The following is a 20,314-nucleotide window of genomic DNA, read 5'->3' as shown; positions in this document are numbered from 1 at the left end:
GGGAAGGACTCGAGCCAGGACGAGCAAGGGGCGGCCGCCATCTACACCACCCAGATGGATGACCACCTGGGCACGGTGGCCGTGCAGCACCGTGAGGTCCAGGGCCATGAGAGCGAGACCTTCCGTGCCTACTTCAAGCAGGGACTCATGTATGTTGGTCACCCCCGGGAACCCACTCCCACAGTTGGTGACAGTGCAGGGGGAGACCTCTGCATACTCCCGTGGGGACATCCCCACTGGGGATGGGGAAAGCCCTGATCCAGTGGGATGGGGGAGACAGGAGGAAGATCTGGAGCTGGTCTTGCTCCATCCATCACCTACATGGAGGGGGGGGGTTGTTCCTGAACACCTCCCTGCACACAGAGGTGGGACAGGGATCTCACTGGAGCAAGAAGCGGGGGCCCAAGGCTGACACCATGTCCATCCCCCCCAGCTATAAGAAGGGCGGAGTGGCCTCGGGCATGAAGGACGTGGAGACAAACACCTACAACGTCCAGCGCCTGCTGCATGTGAAAGGCAAGAAGAACGTGGTGGCACAGGAGGTGAGTTACTGGATGTAGGGGGGTTCCCCAACCACCAACCTCTATGCAGAGATGCTGTTTGGGGTCAGGGTCAGGCCAGAGCCTCCCCAGACACAGATGCCCTCAAGCAGGGGACAAAACAGGTGTGGGGCCATTGCCATAGGAGCAACCTCACCCCCAAAAGACCCTTTTGGGGTAGGGAGGAGGAATACAGGCTGGAGGCATCAGCACTGAGCCAGGGCAGGCGGGGGCTGTGGACCCAGGGGGACCTGGGCGTCCTGCTGCTTGAACCCCCTCCCCCCAGCCTGGCTCAATCCCATCCCACTGCAGGTGGAGATGAGCTGGAAAAGCTTCAACCGGGGTGACGTGTTCCTGCTGGACCTGGGCCAGCTCATCGTCCAGTGGAACGGCCCTGAAAGCAACCGAAACGAGAGGCTGAAGGTATGGTCAGGGGATCCCAGGATCCCCCCCCGGAGGAAAGGGGTGGCTAACCCCTTCTCCCTGATCTGGGCTGAACCCTTCTCCTCTGGGTGCAGGCGATGACTCTGGCCAAGGACATTCGGGACCGGGAGCGTGGGGGCCGTGCCAAGGTGGGCGTAGTGGACGGTGAGGACGAGGGGGCCTCGCCGGAGCTCATGCAGGTCCTCAAGCATGTGCTGGGTGAGAAGGGGGACATCAAGGCAGCCACTCCTGATGACAAAGTGGACCAGAAGCTCAAGTCCTCCCTCAAGCTCTACCAGTGAGTTGCTGGGGGTGGTCACCCACAGGGACCCCTTGCAGGGTGTCAGAGGGACCTAGCACCCATCTCTGCTATGTCCCACAACTCCTGTGGGACATGGACAGCCACCAAGAGAGGTCAAGGCCACCGCAGAGGTGGGGACAGGTCCTTTGGATGCCATTGGAGAAAGGGGAGTCCCTGGTGCCAACAGGCTGGGGAGCTGCTTGTGCAAGCATGATCTTTGGATATGGTGGCAGTGTCCCTGGGTGGTCCCGTCACATCTGACACCCCTTTGTCCCCACCTCATGGCCATGAGTGAGCTACGTGGCAGGGCAAGCTGCAAACCTGGTTGCCACCATGGCAGGGCAAGAGGGTCCCTGGGTACCGTCTCTGCCATGATCAGAATGGGGAAGGGGATGAGGAGGGGACACCGCCATCCAACCCTGCCACCTCAAGGTGGGGATAGGGAGAGGGTTTTCCAGTCCCTCCTCCTCTCTTTTCCCCTGCCAGCGTCTCCAATGCCAGAGGGAACCTGGTCATACAGGAGGTGGCTATTCGACCCCTGACTCAAGACATGCTCCTGCATGAGGTGTGTCACCCATGGGATGCTGGGGGTGCCCAATTTCCTTGGCAGTTTTAACCCTTCAAAAGCCTGGCTTTTGAAGGATTAAAACTGCTCAAAGTCCTAATTTCTGCTGTTGTGTCCCTTCCAAGGACTGCTACATCCTTGATCAAGGAGGTCTCAAGATCTTCGTGTGGAAGGGCAAGAATGCCAACAAGGAGGAGAAGCAGCAGGCGATGAACAGGGCACTGGTGGGTGCTGGGTTAGGGTTGGTTATGGGATAGCCTGACTGCTCCCCAAGGTGCTGGGCACCCCATGCCCACGCTCTGGGTCTGACTCCCCCCAGGGCTTCATCAAAGCCAAGAACTACCCAACCAGCACCAGTGTGGAGACAGAGAATGATGGGTCTGAGTCGACCATCTTCAGGCAGCTGTTCCAAAAATGGACCGTTCCCAATCAGACCAGTGGGTTGGGCAAGACCCATACTGTGGGCAAAGTGGGTGAGTATCCCCTTCTGATGCTGCAGGACTCCTTGGATTGGGATGGGGGGGCTGTGGGGACTCCCATGACCAGTGGGATGTGACTCAGCCCTCTGCCTTTCTCCGCAGCCAAGGTGGAGCAGGTGAAGTTTGATGCCACCACGCTGTACGCCAAGCCTCAGATGGCTGCCCAGCAGAAGATGGTGGATGATGGATCTGGGGAGGTGGAGGTAAGGGTGGCCGGCGCAGAATGTGGGACCCTCTCAAGGCACATCCTGGGATGTACTGGGGGATGCTATGGGGTCCAAGGGCTGCAGGGCAGGGGAATGCATCAGCCCTGGCAGCAGCACTTCCCCATCCCCATCCCACCAGGTCTGGCGCGTGGAGAACCAGGAGCTGGTGCCCGTGGAGAAGAAGTGGCTGGGCCATTTCTACGGCGGGGACTGCTACCTGATACTCTACACCTATTTTGTGGGGCCCAAGGTGAACCGCATCATCTACCTCTGGCAGGTGAGACCCCTCCAGGTGGTGGACAGGGGCACCTCCTCAGGCCGAGGGCTGCTCTCCCCTGTGCATGACCCCATGGGAACGGCATGAGGGTTCCCTCTTCCCAGGAGGGTAAAATGGGGCCATGGTGTGCGCTGAACCACCCCCCTCTGCCCTCCCCAGGGCCGCCAAGCCAGCACGGATGAGCTGACCGCCTCCGCCTACCAAACCGTCATCCTGGACCAGAAGTACAACAACGAGCCCGTGCAGGTCCGCGTCACCATGGGCAAGGAACCGGCCCACCTGATGGCCATCTTCAAGGGCAAGATGGTTGTGTATGCGGTGAGCACGGGGCTGCCGGTGGGGTGGGCACCAGGCAGGCGAGTGAGCCTGCGGCATCAGTGGTGACCTCCTGTCCCTGTTCCCCCCCTCCAAGGGTGGCACCTCGCGGGCAGGCAGCAAGGAACCCACACCCTCCACCCGCCTCTTCCATGTGCACGGCACCAATGAGTACAACACCAAGGCCTTCGAGGTGTCTGTCCGCGCCTCCTCCCTCAACTCCAACGATGTCTTTGTGCTCAAGACTCCCAGCTGCTGCTACCTCTGGTATGGGAAGGTGGGTACTGCCAGGCACTGGGGTGGCTGCTGTCACCCTCAAGAGAAATGTCCCCATCTCCTCTTCCTCCTTCTTGGCTGGGGCTGGTGATGGAGCTGCTGTGCTTGCTTGGCAGGGCTGCAGTGGGGACGAGCGTGAGATGGGCAAGACGGTAGCCGACATCATCTCCAAGACAGAGAAGCTAGCGATTGCAGAGGGACAGGAGCCACCTGAGTTCTGGCTGGCCCTGGGGGGCAAGTCTCAGTATGCCAACAGCAAGAGGTACCAGGCCTGTGCCCAGGGGTCCCTTGTCCCTACCCATGCTCATGAGTAAGATGGGCCACCAGTCCCCAAGCAGGTTGAACCCCATTCCCACCACCACCTCCACATTGCTCCCCACCAGGCTGCAGGAGAAGAACCCCTCCATATCCCCCCGACTCTTTGAGTGCTCCAACAAGACAGGCACCTTCTTGGCCACAGAGATTGTAGACTTCACTCAGGATGACCTGGAGGAGGATGACGTTTACCTGCTGGACACCTGGTTTCGGGGGGGGGGGCAGGAAGACACCTTTGATCCCCACAAGCTGATGTCCCCAGAGGTGTTGGAGGACCTGCAGCAGCCAGAGGTAGTGGGATGGGAGGCTGGAACCCCCCCATGTCCCTGGCCCTATGCTGTTTTTATTTCCAGCCCCCTTGCTCCGGGGATGGTTGAGGAGGGACTCCCAGTGCCCTTCCCCATGGACAGATCCTGTGTACCCCCAACAATGGGTCGGGCACGGCCCTGTCTCACTCCAGTGGTGGACACGGTAACCTCATTGCAGGTTTTCTTCTGGATTGGGAAAGGCGCCAACGAGTCGGAGAAGGAGGCGGCGGCGGTGATGGCGCAGGAGTACCTGCGGGACCACCCCAGTGGGCGTGACCTCGACACCCCCATCATCGTGGTGAAGCAGGGCCACGAGCCCCCCACCTTCACCGGCTGGTTCCTGGCCTGGGACCCTCTCAATTGGGCCGTGAGTCATGGAGGACCGGGGCGGGGGCCTTCACAGGTGGGACCAGATGTGAATCTGGCCCCAGCCAGCATCTCCGGGGTGTGGACAGTGATTTTTCCGATTCCTGCCCGTACCAAGGGGCTGAGTGCTTTTGTCCCCATCCCAGGACAAGAAATCCTACGAGGTGCTGAGAGCCGAGCTGGAGGACAAGAGCAGCCTTGGGCAGCTCACCTCAGTAAGTGGTACAGGGAGAGAGGGTGACCGAGGTGGAAGGGGGCACAGAAAGCCCTGCCGGCCCCTTGGCAGGTGGCACGAGGGGCTGCAAGGACACATCCTGCGGTGAGGGGACAACCTGGAGCCAGCCTGGTGCCTCTGTCCCTGGGGCAGCCCCTGATGTGACCCTATCCCCCCCTCATCTAGATGCTCTCATCCAAGCAAGAGGTCTTCACCCCCACCACCACCCTCCTCCCCGACAAACTGGACACCTTCCCCCTGCATGTGCTGGTGAATACCTCAGCCGAGGACCTGCCACGGGGTGTGGATCCCAGCAGGAAGGAGGTGAGATGAGGCCAGGAGGCTGCTGGGGGGGACCAGGATAAGCCCCCCCCCCAAGCTTTAGCTCAGCCTCCTCTCTCCTCCCCCAGTATTACCTCTCCAACGAGGACTTCCAGGCTGTTTTCGGTATGAGCCGCCCCGCCTTCAGCACCCTGCCCTTGTGGAAACAACAGAAGCTCAAGAAGGACAAAGGACTCTTCTAGGGCAGGAGCTTGGGCACAGGGACAACCACAGCTCATTATTTTTATTAAATAAAAAGGATTTGGAGAGCAGGGCTGCGTCTTCCCCCCGACCCCTGGGCTCAGCCCAGGTGTGGGGTTTATTTGGCGAAGAGATGGCATGCAGGGGGACACAGGCCTTGACTGGGCACAGAAGCAGCACAGGGAAGGACCTTCAGCTCCTTTTCCCTGGATCTTTCCCTCTGCCCCTCTCCCTGCGCTCAGAGGCGGTGCACCCCCCGGGAGCCATGGCTCCCCCATCCCGCCCCCAGGGATCCAGGGCCCCCCCCCCCCGCCCCAGCAGCTGCAGCTGAGGGTTAAAGGTCTGGTATACGGCTGGAGCCGCTCCCTCTGTTATCGCCTAAACCTCAGTAAATACATGCGGTACCAAAGGTAAAAGCAACAAGCCGTAGGCTGAGGGGACGGCACCCGCTGGGGACAGACACCAGGGATCACTTGTCCTTTCCCCGGGAAGGGAGGAGGGCATCTCCCTCCTGCTTGGGATCCAGAAAGGGGCTGGGGGGGGTGTCCCTGCCGTGACATGTCTCTGGCAAGGGTGGGCCGGGATTTGCATGTGCCGGGAGGCTTGGAACACAGACCCGATGATGTTCCCGGGCAAGTGAGCAAAGTCCCAACAGCAAGCGGGGGCGGAGGTGCGGTGCCCATCATCCATGGCATTTGATGGGCAGCAGCCCAGGCAGCGTGGAAATAAGATCCCAAACTAAGAGAGGGTTAATAAAGAGGTTTTAATTTCACAAAAATCTATCTACACATCATTTAAAAAGGGGCAGGGGGAAACCCAAGAGCAAAAACTGTAAAGAATATAGAGAGGAACAGGTCTGCTAAAACACAGAGAAAAGTGCTGCTCCACATTAACAGTGTAAAGAACCAGAAAGTCAGGGTGCAGGCAGAAACCAGCAGCAGACACCCACCGGTTTTTAGGCTGGAGTCCGGCAGCAGAGCTACTGAAGACAGCAGCTGCCAGGGGTCCCGCACCCCTTTTTCTCTCTTTGGTGGGCAATTACAGGGATAATTAGCTCCATTAAAAAGAAAACAAAGCAGATGAGTTATTCCCAGGCCCCCCACCCTCACCAAAGCACAGCAATCCCCACATGCCCGGCGCCAGGGTGAATCGCAGCAGGAAGCACTGGGCTGGCCATCATCCCTTCCTTGGGACGGGAAGGAAGATGCACGGGTGATGGTTATCTGTGCTGCACCGAGCAGGAGGTGGAAGGCAATGCCACGGCCACAGGCGTCAGAGAGCCCTGCTCCTCCTCCTGCTCTGCTCCTCGCATCGGTCTCAGGCTGCCGCTCTGGTCGGGAAGCCAGTCCTTGCTTTGCAAAGGCTCTTTGTGCAGCCTCGCCGGCCAGGGCTCCGCAGGGACCCACGCACAGAAGCTCCAGTTCATCGACACAAACAGTTTTGCACCTCTTGGAGTAGGGGAGCAAGTCAAGATCAATTTATCGCAGTCAAACAATGAAGGGGTGAGAGGAACGGCAAGATGGGAGTTCCTTGCATTTATATGCTGAATCACACTTGGACTAAACTAGGCTGATTGAGGAGGAGCAGGTAAATGTTTAACTGCGACTCTGTACATCTGAGGAAGAGCCTGCACGTGTTCAGGGATCGCATTGGAACTTCTCCACCTACCTATACCCCAGGATGGGTGTCCCACCTGGAAGGGATGACCTTACTGAACTTGCTGCTGCAACAGGGTGAGCGATGGGAAAGTCAGAGCTGGTGGGCAGCACACCCCTTGAGGATTAAACACCCATCTTCCTTCCCGCTGCTCTCAGGCAGGGAGAAAGCTGGCTTCTGCAAGGAAGGGGCTCCGCGGATACTCCTGCCAGGGTGAAGGTGCAACTGAGCTGCCATATGCCAAACAAAAAAGCTTAAATTAATTAATAGATGTCTGCAAATTCTTAATGGCTACAAGAGTAAGCAAGACCTTTTCATAAAATAGGGAACACTAGTTTCAAGCACCAGCTTTTGCACCTTGATCCAAACAAAAACTGTTTTTAAACAAAAGTTACTGTACTGAAAAGTCAGGCAATGTTTGCTTTTATTATAAATTAACTGGAGTGCAGTGCCTTGCAAAAACAACCTCGTCACCCAAAAAAGCAGAGCTGACTTCTGATACTACAGGAATACCAGTTATTTACAGCACTAGCATAGGATGCGCTTGGGAAAAACAGATTTGCCCTCTGGATGGAGCAGTCCCTTCATCACATTTGCAGGGGTGATCAGTTCAAAGGACAACTCCCATGTCACTGCCTCTTCTCGTCGCCCAGAATTCTACCAAAATTAGTATCGACAATAGAAAAGTATAATGCTTTGTAATAAATTAACATATACACCCATTCGGGCTGCATCTTACAAGATAAACGCTTTGTCATGTTTACAACCAAACGTTGGCTCCTAGCTCAGAAACCAGAAAGATGTCACCCTGACCAGGTCCACCAGGCTCATCTGAGGTGTGGACTGAAAGGTCAGTCAGTCTTTTCACCACACCAGGGTCCCCAAAGTACTCGGCTTGGGGAAGACTAGCGATGGTTGTCACCTGCTGCTGCGCACAGAGGTGAGAAGAGGCTGCTGAGGTAGCGTTCCCCTGCCAGCCTGCTCAGACAAACTTTAGTGTGGAAGTGCCCATGAAAGAGGTGCCTGCTGTCTCCTAAACCGATGGTTTTGTCTGCTTTGCTTCAGCTGATTTATTCCTGAGAAACTCCTAACAACAGATTAAAAAACCCAGAAACTATCTCGGCAGCAAAAAACAGGTGGTTGTTTTGTTTTTTTGTGTTTTTTTTTTTTTTTTTTTTAAAGAAGTCTTTCACCTCTAAAACTCAAGCTGCAAAAATCAGAACTAGAGGCCAAAACAAGAGCAACTCTGCTTAACAGCAACAACTTCTCTGAAATGAGTAAATGCCAGCAAAAGGATACATCTGCCTCTGCTAAATAAGTGCGAAGGTGCTGAAAAAATGAAGTCATGAGGCTCTTCCCTCCCTACTGAAACAAGCTATAAAAGGAGCATCATGTCTCTAAATCCAATAAAACGCAACACTTCTTCCTAACCGTGTTCTGTTAATGCTGAACATGGGCTTTCTGAAAGCTTTCCACTTGGTTTAGTTTCACAGTTTGAGCACTCTGCACTCCTTAGAAAGGAGAACCGAGGCAGAGCTGCAGTAAAAACTCTCTTACCCTGGGATACAAGACCAGGGCAGGACCATGGTTCAAGCAATTCAAGTGCCAGGCGCCACCCTGCAGGCCCTTTTCTCACCATTTCTGTTTCACAATGCCCCAGGCCTGCACGGAAAGGGTAACGCTGGAATGCTCTTCCCCTCCCAGAAGATGCAAAGTGGCTGTGGCTCACCTCCTGCTACCGCTCTCAGTCTGCTCCAGCTGTTCACCTACCCCCAGAGTTACACCGAAGCAGCCCTAAGCAATATAACTTCAGTACGAAATACTGCACACCCAAAGACAGACCTCTCCTTTCCCAACTGTACTTATGCAACAACCTTATGCAGAAAATGCAATCAAATAAAGTTTGTAAAACAAAAGAAATCATGTATATAATCTCGCGTCTAAATGAGGATGACAGTGAACGGTGTAAAAAAATGATAGAGCTGCCACCAGGTATGTGATACATTCCACAGCACCCACAGTTTGTTTCCTGGAACTGCATGTAAATAGGGGAGCGCTTACAAACCCACGAATGTCAAAATGCATCAGCTTGAGTGATTCCAAAATGCCTGTTAGTGAGATGACTGGCAAGAGCATACTCAGTGATCAGGGTTTCCAGTGAATATTACTAACACAACACATGCCAGGTTACAGAATCTATTGCTTAAATTGCTCTTGGAGAAAAAAAAAAAAAAGCCAAGTGATATGTAAATCTTTGCCACTCACATTTCACAGGTGAATGGGCTTTTAAATTCGAGTCTCTTTTTGCACTATTTTTTTTTTATTTAAATCAGTTTACGAGCAGCTGTAGTCTTCTGGCTTGATGCAACTCTTTAAGGCTCCATGCTGACAAAATTATTTGAGGAACAATAAAAACTTCACCACAGGAGGATTGCTCTGGGATGTCAAGGTTTAAACGCGTTGTTCAGGTCCAGGACTTGCACAGATGGTTCAACAAACTGAGCGTCCCATATTTCTACCTTTTGTCTCTTGTTTTGGCCCTGAGCTGTTTGTTACTCCTGCATGTCTGGCACAAGTTCAGAATCTTCCTTGTTTCTCAGGAGGAACAAGGTGTTTTACTCTTCACAGAGGCTGACGAACCGATCTTCCTACTTCCATGCTAAGTGGCTGTGCATTTTTTTCTGTTTCTAGTAACTCATCGAAGATATCCCTACAAGGGAGGGAAAGACCAGTAGTGAAACTTACGTACAACAACAACTGCTACATAAGACAGCCCTGAGGGAATCAGTAATTGGATTTAATCCACAAACTCAAGCATCATGGATCCTGGCAGAGAAAGGTGTCTTATCTGGCATCTATAAGCAAGGCTCCTTGAATCCCTCAGCACTTTTTTTTCCCCATTTATTACAATGAATAAGGTCAGTGGTAAGCCTCAGAGAACAGTGACAATAGCAAAAATAACTCCTGGCTGGTAAAAGGATCGGAAGCAACACAGGACACAGTCTGTAGATGAAGTAATATCCTTGATTATAGCAACCAGTAAAGACAGAAGAAGGGGACAAACTGAGGCACAAAACCCCTTCTTCAGCTCTGCATGCCTGAGAAGATATCACTTCTACCTACAAACCTCATCTTGCCCGTGTCCTGAGATGACCATGGCTGCAACAACACTACTGCCAGGAGCAGGGATGAGGGCATTCACAAGTATCACAGCACTTACAGAAGAAAAACAAGCTCCATTAGGATCCCTGGTGCAATGAATGCATAGCTGAGACACTGACTCCCCTTCTTCAAAGATTATTTAATGCATCTTGTTAAAACACTATGTATTAGTGACATACAATTCCATGCCTCTGAACTCAGAGCACTTCAATTTTGTCATTCTTGCATAAAATTGTGACTACAATTTCTTCTGACAAATACATGGAGATACTTTTCATCCCAACAAAGAGGACTAGAGGAATAAGAGAAGCCCGCTTCCTCACAAACAGCAGGTAATTACTAGCATCACAACTCCCCAAGACACCTACTTGTGCATGTAGAAGAAGATGTAGCCGCTTCGGTCTCTGTCACACTGAACGGTGGCCTCTAGAGTTCTAGACACTTCCAGGTCATTGTAGGTGAACCAGGACTGCTTCTTGATATCATAGACATCACTGATATAATGACCTTAAGAACAGAGAACACACCTTTCTTTTCATGCTGCAGTTTGACCAGTAAGCTGGTTAGCTAGATACCCTGGTCCAGCAACCCGAGTCAGATTTAAATGCTAAAAGACTCTTAAAGATCCTGGTGCCTCCATCCTTCCTGGTCAATGAGTTGATAAACTGATTTTAGCCAAACCAGGACACAAACACAAGGAATTCCACAGACCCCATAAGCAGTTCACCATCCACATGCTGCAGTTAGGCACTGTGACATCCTCAACCTGCTCCCCACCAACAAGTCACAACAGAAGACTTGCTTTGCTGCCTGAATTCTTCTCTGCAAATAACCCTGCTGTGGTAATTTTGTGTTACATATCTTTTTAAACTAGATAAGAGATGAAGAACAAAATATGGTATCTTTTACCTGAAGATGATGTGCTTCCAATATGGCTGACAATGCTGATGAGACGATAGGAGTGAGGAAGCTCTCCTGTCTGAAAAAAAAGAGTTGAATTAAAGCTTTCAGGCATTCACGTTTGTCTCACGTAGCTTATGGACAAGATGATTTACACCTGAGATACTAGCTTTGGCTACTGTATTCAAAGCTGCAACCCAAGCAAGGATTACAGAACCAGACACCCTGGTTCAGACCAAACAAGGAGTCCCTCCCGAAGGGGGAAAAAAAGCTTCCCATCTTATTTAATCCTCCAGCAAGCCAACAAACATGCAAAGGAGCCACTCTGACCTCAGAACAGATGCTGACACGAGCTCTACACTGCAAAGTTTTCTAAACAACCATTTCCTGAGTGACTTCCACTGATGTCAGAATTAATGCACCAAATAAACACAGAAAAGCAAAAAGGGAACACCACGCTTACTTGTGAAATATCAAAGAAATACCCTTGATAATGGTATGCAGATTTAACAGCTAATACCTGACATGTAGCCCAGATTCTCTTGTCCTGCACCTGTACTGTCAGCAGACAACGCCCTCTTTGCTTGCAGGAAACATGCTCTGTTCACTGACAATAAAACTAAATGACAGTAATTGGCTTTTGACAATTATTTTTTAATCCTCTCTGATCAGGAAACGTTATTGATACGATTCACTGACAATACTCTTGAAATGTAACTCTTGGTTTAAGGGTAAGAAAATTGGTAAAGAATTGTAAGAAAATAAAAATTGCTCAAAGAAACTCCAATTATTCAACCTTTTCACTCTATGCAGTACTCCTTCCACCGAGGCAAGCAGCCAACTTTCACAACGCTGCTGTGTGGAGCCTGAGCTAGCCAGTGGCTGGCAGCACAGCCTAGGTTACAGTTACGTTTCACTTGGTGGGAATAAGATCTTGTGACAACTTCTCAGTTCTGGTGGTGCAGGATCTAGAAGCCCATGGCGTTGCAACTAAACTACACACTGGCTGAAGTCCTCTCTCTCTGTAAGTAAAAATTTCAGGCCCACTGCTTTACATGCACAGGAACATTTCTGGTATAAAAATCACTGTTTCTTTTTCACCATTATCCACATCTTAGAGAAACTCAGAGGGTATCTGCAGCTGTTTTGGTTTGGTTTGGTTTATTTTAAATTAAAATAACACAATAGGACAGACTCTTAAGGATAGAAAATTTCTATCTTTTCACTTTTGAACATAAAAGATCTTTCTAGACTCCACACTTGCTTTGTAAATCTACCTCCAGTGCTAAACTGATGGTAAAGAAGGGGTATATTTCTTAGCTGGCTTTTGAAATCATAGATCACACCTCAGCATTTCTTTTCAGCTCTTCTGCTTCAGCTTCTGAATATTCCATGTCAAGAACATCCTCATTCCCAGAGTCTTCATCAGAACCAATGCTGTCCAGGAGAGAGCTGTTAAACTCTAGATAGCATGAAAACAATGATACTGCGTGAGAAGTCATGGCACGCACAGGAATTCACAACAGGTTGGGGTATATCTACCCACATAAACAAGCACAATAAAATGCTAACGTTTCAAGCTTCCTTTCCAAGAAGACACTGGGATTTCCAAATAAAAACTCTCTCTCCTTTCCCAACTTGTTAGAGCAATAGTTAAGAAAAGTATCTTGGACTACAAAATTAATTTCAGCATCATCTCTCTCATACTTTTATAAAAGGGCGCTATGGCAGTGACAGCTGGTTGATAAAAGGGCATTTAAACACGCAGTTCACTCCAGAGCACCGGTGGGTCTGCAGCCAGAACTGATGTTAAAAGAAGTACAGCCAGTCTGGTCAGCAAACTGTAAGTTTCTGCAACAAGAAGCTATGAATTATAGTTTTAACTATAAATTGCATTAACAAAGTGCATTTTTCAATTAAAACTGGCATCAAAATGCTACTGCTGGCAGTGGGCATCTTTTCATTGTTTTCAACAGTATGAAGGCTGCTCACCGCAGGAACTTCCAGTTTGCTTGACTGAGCAAAATGCAGGCAGCTTTCTGTAAAGAGCCGGAAGGCACCACTGCTCGCTGTACATGCTGTTCCAAACTTCCTGGGATTCTGCAGCTACCCAAGTAATTTAAGATTTTGTACAGTACTCATTAGGAAAAGTAGCTATGCTTTCACCAGCTAAATTAAAGCTATGGAGTCCTGGGTGGATGAGAAGTTGAGATTAACAGGACACTGCTCAGGATTTATTTTATTTATTTTTTTTTTTTTAAGAGACTATCACACTAGTTATAATGGAGATGTTTTGCCAAAGAGATTCTCACATTGCTTGCCCTATTAAATCATCATATGTTGGATCAGTATAATCTTCTCAGGAAGTTTATAGATGATCTCTTTAACTAAGAATATTTTACAGCTGGTTTCCACACTTATTCGGACTATTGTAAGCTAGACTATGGCCAAGAAACGCAGCCACTTAGGTAGGTCTCTGCATGAAGCACTTGCCAGGGGTATTGCTAAACACCACTTCACCAATGGTCCCTGGATGACCAGCGGTTCTTTGATCGCAGCAGCACTGGGAATCTTCCTAAGACAAATACTACCAGCTTACATTCAAGACTGTTAGCATCTCCTTGAAAAACGGCTGGCTGATGCCTTACAAATGAGACAGCAGCAAGTTGAGAAGCACAAGGCATCACTCACGTTTAAGCCAAGCGACTGCAAATCAGGAGGAGGAAGGATTTCTAGCCTTGAATTCTTCCTGGACATGAATCAAGGAAGATCTGAGAGGGACTGGGCACTCAGTCTGCGAGAGCTCGTCAGGGGACAGGACTCGGGCTGAGGGATGCTTAAGCAGCATCCAACTCGCTTCTCTTCAGAAGCGGACACAGGTTCAGCTAGTAATAACTGACGGCCTTTAAAGGTGCCTGAGCAACTACAAATGCCTTAACACAATACTTCATTACCCCTCCCTCTTTGGAGCAGGAATTTTCTCTCAGTTATGCTTTGCTCTGCCAGCTTGTATGAAATCACTCACATGCCAGCCTCACACAAATGTTAAACAGCGCCTGAGGCTCACCTCCAAATCCAGACAGTGTGAAGACAGATAGTGTATTTTGGGTTCCTTTTTTCACCCCCACAGCTATACCTTGCAGTGAGGTCTGTCTCCCTCCCATCCTTTATCAGACAGATACAGCACTCATTCATCTTCCTGGTCAAGGCCAGTGAATTCATTAATCAGCACTAAAATAATCAATGCACGTAAGAAATAATCCTTATGTTCTGACTAGAGCCATTATAATGCTGGCTTTTGCTGGGAATGCAAAGTTTCAAGGTCCGGTTTGCTCTCTCTAGATTAACATTATACATTAAATATATATTCTATATATTTAATATATTACATATATCTATCTATAACTAATAAAAAACTCAAGAAACTGAAATAAGTAATTTTTCATATCAAGTTTTTCCTGGCATTTGCTTTCACAACCAAGAGCAAAAAAGGCTGACCTGAGCAAAGTCAAACACAACAAAGCACACACCAAAAGGACATGAAATCCCAGCTGTCTTAGAGACACTCAGGAGCTGCACTCATACATACAGATCTATTTTCCCTCAAAAGCAACATCCTGGAAGAAGTTAAATAAGTTTCACCTTGTAGACTTAATTCCGTGGCTCGTTTAAGGTCATCATCCTCTTTTTGTTCTCGTGCCTCCTAATGGGAAGAGAACAAAACTTAGCTCATTGAGACACTTCACTGTTTAAAATTCTTGTGGTGCTCTTTTTCCATTGAAACTGTGCTGCTCTGGTTTCTACAACAAACCTGACATTGTCAATTAAAGGTTCTGTGTGAAGGAATGTTTGCAACCAGCGAGAGTCCAATGTTCCCGTGCAACAGAACCTGGGACAAACCTTCATTAAGGCTCGTCAAAGCTCCTGAAGTTTGGTATGCAGCAGAGCAAGTCTCGTAACACCGAAAGTTTTCTCTGGATCGTTAATTTGAAAAGCATCTGAATGAATTTGCAACCCTTTGCTAAGGAAAGCTGTCACTTACACACAAAGCTCCTCACACTTCGGCAAAATTTACACTACTTCTGCCCAAAGCCAGCTGAGGACAGAGTCGTTAAACCCTGACAGATTTTATTATTTTTAAGCCATTTGAAAGTAGAGCCAGTGGTTCTATGTAACAGGTGTAATTAACAAAGGCAGGATGCAAAAAAAGAGACCGCTAAACAACTAGGTATTAAGAATATTACCATGAACAAGTAGCAAAGAAAACCTCAAGTCAACAAACCCTTCTAATCTTTGGATAATATCATGCCCCTGTTCCTCCCACCAGTCTTGAAAGCCCTGAGCTACAACAAGCCAGTCAATAATATTTAATGAGCTGGCTTCTGAATTCAGGGTTTGCATGCTTTCAGTGCACCTGAACGCAGAACCCTAACTATGTATTTCAAATCAAGATAACCACAGCTACTGCATTTCCATGCCTGAATCATTAGAATAGCAGATTTTCACTTCAGAACTGTAGCAGAACAACACTCAAAGGGCAGTTTCACGTTATTAGCATCAGGCCTTTTATCTTACTATTTCTAAAGCATTTGGGAATCTTTGTTAAACTACTTAACACTGCTGAATCAAAGCTACATCTGGCATGGAACATAACAACCAGCACCTCATAATGAGTAATGTGAGAGAAAAATCCAAGAGCCATGGAAACATCAGATCTCATAAGGAAAACCATGACAGCTTTAGTATTAATAGAGAGCAGACAAGGGCACCTATTTAAAGAAAGACCTGCCTAAGCGCTTGCTTCACTCTCAGTGGCTTGGTTAAACTTGTGGAAATCAGTTGCAGGTCTTGAAATTCAAGTGGAATACAGATGGTTAGCACACAACCCCAGACCCCAATTCTTTCCAAGTCTAATTTAAAGGACTTTGTTTAGACTAAATTATTTGGGATCCTTTTTCCAATTTCCTAACAGGGAAGGATCACATAAATGCTCAGTTCCTACATTCTTCACTAAACATCCCCTACTTGCTAGTACCAGAAACAAGGCACTGGGATAGACAGATCTTTAACCTGACCTAGCATGGCTGTTCTTAGCCTTTGCTTTGAAACCTGCCTCTTTCACTTTGAGTCTTGACATGACATGCTGCAAGAAGCAACTGCCAGGGAAGCTAAAGGTGGGCTTGGCTCTCGGTGACAGATGGTGAGAGTTTAGTTCAGTTTATTGTTGTTTTTATATAATGTTACAAGCCAGTGTATAAATGTGCATGGAAAGCTTTGAGAAATCTGCAGGTCTGTGATGTTTCCAAAGCACATACAAAACATGCCCAGACGTATCCAGCAGCATCACTCTACTGACACTGGAGGTAGAAGAAACCCAAACCTTTTTTCATCTGGTGCGCTCAAAAAAGTAGTAGAATCCCTTTGCAGTTACTGTCTGAACACAAGCTTTTCCTTTAGCCATTAGGTTTCCAGTGTTGGGGAAGATAACTCAAGGAAGCAAACTTTATTTCTTACTTGCTCTTGAAGGCTTTGAGCCAGTGCCTGCTGAAGTTCTTGTTCTTCTCTCTCTCTCTCCATATCGTACTGCTGCAGCCAGTCAACCTCCCCCTGGGAGCCTTTTGGAGTTTTGTTTTCCTTATTCTCATCAAAATCTTTAGCTATCTCAGTGAAATTGGCAGGACCTGAGGAATCAGAAAGTACAGTTATGCTTTCCTGGGTCTTCTGTTTGTTACCAGCCAAATCCTCTTTAAATTGCCACAATCCTTGCAGCACAGTGACATCTATTGACAGGGAGAGCTCACCAGCCATAACAAACCAACTCAAACAAACCCAAAAAACCACAGAAGAGTCAAATGGGAAAAACTTCGAAGTGCAGTCTTATTTTAACAGGTGTAAGATGAACCATTTGATTAACCCCTGAGCCTGTTCTCTTCTTAGCAACTTTAACTAAAGTAAGATGTCACACACCACTAGGTTTCTGCAGCCATGAAGCTGACACTTGAATTTCTCTAGAAGGAACCATGGATTATAAAAATTTGCATTGCATATTGTAGCTTGGCATACTACAGACGAAGCTACAATTAAAGCCAAATCATATGTAAGACGAAGGGAAGACAAATCTCAAGCACTGTTTAAATATGTCAACTTTTTGCTTCAGGTAAGAATCTCAATCTTGTGAATACTATCTACAGCTTTAAAAGTACAAGATTATAACTTTTCAGTTCACCTTTAAAGTGAACACTCTGGCAGAAGCATTTTACAAAACTTCTGGAATGAACATTCATTCAACTACTGCATACATCTCCTGCAATCGCAGGACACTTTGATTCTCCTATTTGCTTGCAGCTGAGAAAGTCAGGACCTGCTCCAACAGCTATCATGCAGCAACACGTGAAACTTCACAGTTTTGCACTATGCAGACTTCAACATCTGCTCATTAGTTATTAGCAAGGATTATACAAGGCAGTCTCAGTATCTGTAACCTCTTAAACACAAGACCACCAGAACTATAATCCATCAGTCTAATCCTTTTAAGATGAAAAAAAATCCAGAACTTATTACATGACCTTTGAAAACTTGCAATGTAAGGAGACTCGACTCACACAACCATTATTAGAGGATCATGTAGCAGAAAAGACATCTTCTGTCATATCTAAATTAGCTTTTTTTGAAAGCACCACAAATTATTCAGTTTATGAAAAAAATATTATTACTAGCGGTAAGAAGAAACCGACCAAGTCAAATCTGTCATGTTTAGAATCATCTTGTCTGATACAGCTCAGCATCCCTTGCAATTAAGTTTCCTTTAAATAGAACACAGGACTGTGAACTCATGGCGTCTTACATTCAGCTGCCATAACTGGTAACTCAACATACACACACATCTCATCTGAATGCCAAACCACATGTTTTGAGTAGTACTTGTGTTTTTTTGGTCATACAGAGTCAAATGCAGAAAGCTGAATGCAATGTTGAGTGTTTAACTGCATTCCTATCAGAAAATATAGAAACTTTTATTAAACACATACTTTTTGCTTAAGTGCCACCATAAAGCCTTCAAATAATTACATTATACTTTCCAAAGAAAACCTGGAGAGAGATACATTTATGTGGTCACACTCTCACAACTGTCTTTCACACAACCATAAGCAACATTAATGTATATCAAGAAGGGCACAAACAAGGCTGACCACAGACTTTTCTTATACACCGGTTTCCAACACGAAAGCTGTCAAGAGTTGTTCATTGACACAAGTGTGACTTTTAGCAATAGAGTGGGGGGTTTTATTGTTACTATTTAACCTCCTGGCTCTTAGAGGAGGAAAGTATATCGTTGGTCTGTTTTTCCAGGCTAGTGGAATTAAAAATCTGACTGAAAGCATGTAGCAGACAACAACAAATGATAAACACTTAAATTTACTTCAGCCAACTAAAGACACTCAATTTCCCCACACTGAGATCAAACAGGTTCCTTCTTGTACCTAGTTGTGTTTCTGGGTCAGAGGCCATAATTCACATGCTGAGACTCTTACACTCAAGGGTCTACTCTCACATTAAAAAGTATTAGAAAAAATTAGAGATAGAGTTAAATTCATTAGTAACTAGTGACAGAATAACTGCATTTATGAAAACATTCTAGTCTTATGCACCCCAGACATCACTCTTGCACACAAGCAATGTGAACACTGCTACCGTGCTGTCCAGGTTGCAACAGCTATGGAAATGAAAATACTTTCTGATTACGGAAGATTAAGTTCCAGACACTGCCAAATCTCAGTAAATTGAATTGTCTGGTACGGGAACCAGTGGAAGCATGTGATAATCAGGAGAGAAAAAAAAAATGGAAATTAACTCTGAAGATGATCATACCTTTATCAGAGGTGACAGACATACAAGAAAATATGTTTTCATAGTTCAATGAATTAAATGCTTTATAGACAGGGAAACTGTAAGAACACTCTGAGGAAGTCAGGCAGTTTCAGCAGTGCACTCGCATCCAGATTCTGCCACCATACATTACTAACCTGCTGCTATCAGTAACCTGCTTTAGCTCCCTGTAGTCCAATTAAGATGGCTACTTTGCCTCACCTGAGTCTAATGCTGCTTTGGGTTTCTCCATCTCCATAGATTCCAGGTTTTCCGGCAATTCCTGAACTTCGTCGTCTCCAAAACCAGTGTCTGGGCTGCTTGTGGGCTTATCTTCATCATGGCTTAGAGACAGAGAAGCTTCCCTTTTGCTAATCTCTAAGACAGCTGCTAGCAGCTCATCTTCGCTCATCCCATCAAAACCAGTGTTACCCAGCTCAGGTTTATCACCATCCATTTTACTTCTTTTTGAACCCTAGAGATGAATGGAGTTATGATTAAGTGCTTGAATAAACAGGTATATAACATGAGCTTTACATTTCCGTGGAGACTTTTTTCTAAATTTTATTAACCCCAGGGAGTGGGATCTTGGCTCTGTCAACATTAAACAGATAGTTGTATGAGACTCAATGGAGAGACAACCTTTGTAGCTACATTCACTCCAAGGAATAATATTTAAATATAAACTACAACCAGTTTTTACAGGCCCTGTGGATTAACATACAGAAGATAACTCTTCCCTTCTCCTTCCTTTCCTTCAACACATGTGTTCCACCTTTATGTTTGAGGATGAATCCTCAAGCCTCTGGCAAGTCAGTGCTGAGGCACAAAGTAGCGAAATTGCAAGTTTGTTAATAAAGGCTGAAGCAGCGACACGGGAGTAATTGAACTTGAACACAAGGATGGAAGAATAGGAGCTGAAAGCAGGCTGGTATGAAGAGCAATTAAAATCAGGTTTGGTGCTGCAGACTTGCCATATGAAATATTGTGAGGAAGCAGGACTGCAAACCAAGTCAGAAGAGTTAAGCAGGGAAAGGGGGGAATTAGTCTTTCCTAAGGAGAGCAGAATGACTTTAAACTGGAAGAAAGGAAAAACACTTTAGTCTTAATCTGAATTTTTCCTTTTTTTAGTTATTTTCCTAAAACTGATACTCATCAACTCCTACACCATACTGATTTGCAATTAATATAGTAATTTCAATAATTTTGATATTAACTGTTAATCAGGAGGTTAACCTCCATGTGTACATATTTACACAATTACCCTACTTACCATATGCTTTGATTCTTTTTCCCTATATTATGTTAAAAATATGAAAAAATAGTTTCTGTCAGAATGTACTTATTCAGGTCTTAGTCCAAACTGCATTTGGATGGATCTCAGAATTTTGTTAAAGTGAACAAAAATACATTTTTACTGCTGCTTCTTACTTAAATACAGCAAGCTTTTGATGAGCAAGACTAGGTTTATATAGCAAACATTTTGTTATTAAAACTGACTTATCAAGTAAGATTAACAAATGAATTAGCCAACTAAATTACTTGTTCTAGGCATTGTATCCTCCAATCATTAGAACTGACAAATTTAAACTGCTCTCCTCTCCTCTATTCATGCACTGAATAA

General features: G+C 46.9%; 2 protein-coding genes across 2 annotated transcripts in view; one reads left to right on the top strand and one right to left on the bottom strand.

Moving 5' to 3' along the window:
• The window catches only part of LOC104165801 (villin-1-like), a gene marked incomplete at its 5' end in the record, with an annotated part of 5,363 nt that extends 255 nt beyond the window's left edge, over positions 1-5,108 (top strand). The window contains 17 exons of the mRNA XM_009705546.1: positions 7-149; positions 434-542; positions 852-962; positions 1,058-1,260; positions 1,750-1,828; positions 1,954-2,052; positions 2,148-2,301; positions 2,410-2,510; positions 2,653-2,790; positions 2,950-3,108; positions 3,203-3,382; positions 3,498-3,643; positions 3,765-3,906; positions 4,180-4,371; positions 4,517-4,585; positions 4,771-4,908; positions 4,995-5,108. Of these exons, the coding sequence (XP_009703848.1) occupies positions 7-149; positions 434-542; positions 852-962; positions 1,058-1,260; positions 1,750-1,828; positions 1,954-2,052; positions 2,148-2,301; positions 2,410-2,510; positions 2,653-2,790; positions 2,950-3,108; positions 3,203-3,382; positions 3,498-3,643; positions 3,765-3,906; positions 4,180-4,371; positions 4,517-4,585; positions 4,771-4,908; positions 4,995-5,108 (2,277 nt within the window). The remainder of the gene's footprint in view (positions 1-6; positions 150-433; positions 543-851; positions 963-1,057; positions 1,261-1,749; positions 1,829-1,953; positions 2,053-2,147; positions 2,302-2,409; positions 2,511-2,652; positions 2,791-2,949; positions 3,109-3,202; positions 3,383-3,497; positions 3,644-3,764; positions 3,907-4,179; positions 4,372-4,516; positions 4,586-4,770; positions 4,909-4,994) is intronic.
• A 3,889-nt stretch (positions 5,109-8,997) lies between these two features.
• USP37 (ubiquitin specific peptidase 37) overlaps positions 8,998-20,314 on the bottom strand; it is a 34,353-nt gene continuing 23,036 nt past the window's right edge. The window contains exons 17-23 of the mRNA XM_009705545.1: positions 18,913-19,165; positions 16,339-16,505; positions 14,467-14,527; positions 12,171-12,286; positions 10,834-10,903; positions 10,293-10,431; positions 8,998-9,472 (exon numbers count right to left, since the gene is read on the bottom strand). Coding sequence (XP_009703847.1) covers positions 9,385-9,472; positions 10,293-10,431; positions 10,834-10,903; positions 12,171-12,286; positions 14,467-14,527; positions 16,339-16,505; positions 18,913-19,165 — 894 coding nt within the window. The 3' untranslated portion in view covers positions 8,998-9,384. The remainder of the gene's footprint in view (positions 9,473-10,292; positions 10,432-10,833; positions 10,904-12,170; positions 12,287-14,466; positions 14,528-16,338; positions 16,506-18,912; positions 19,166-20,314) is intronic.

This window comes from Cariama cristata, unplaced genomic scaffold (genome assembly GCF_000690535.1).
Source record: "Cariama cristata isolate BGI_N322 unplaced genomic scaffold, ASM69053v1 scaffold4868, whole genome shotgun sequence".
NCBI classification, from domain to species: Eukaryota; Metazoa; Chordata; class Aves; order Cariamiformes; family Cariamidae; genus Cariama; species Cariama cristata.
This window is presented reverse-complemented; position numbering and strand designations above follow the sequence as displayed.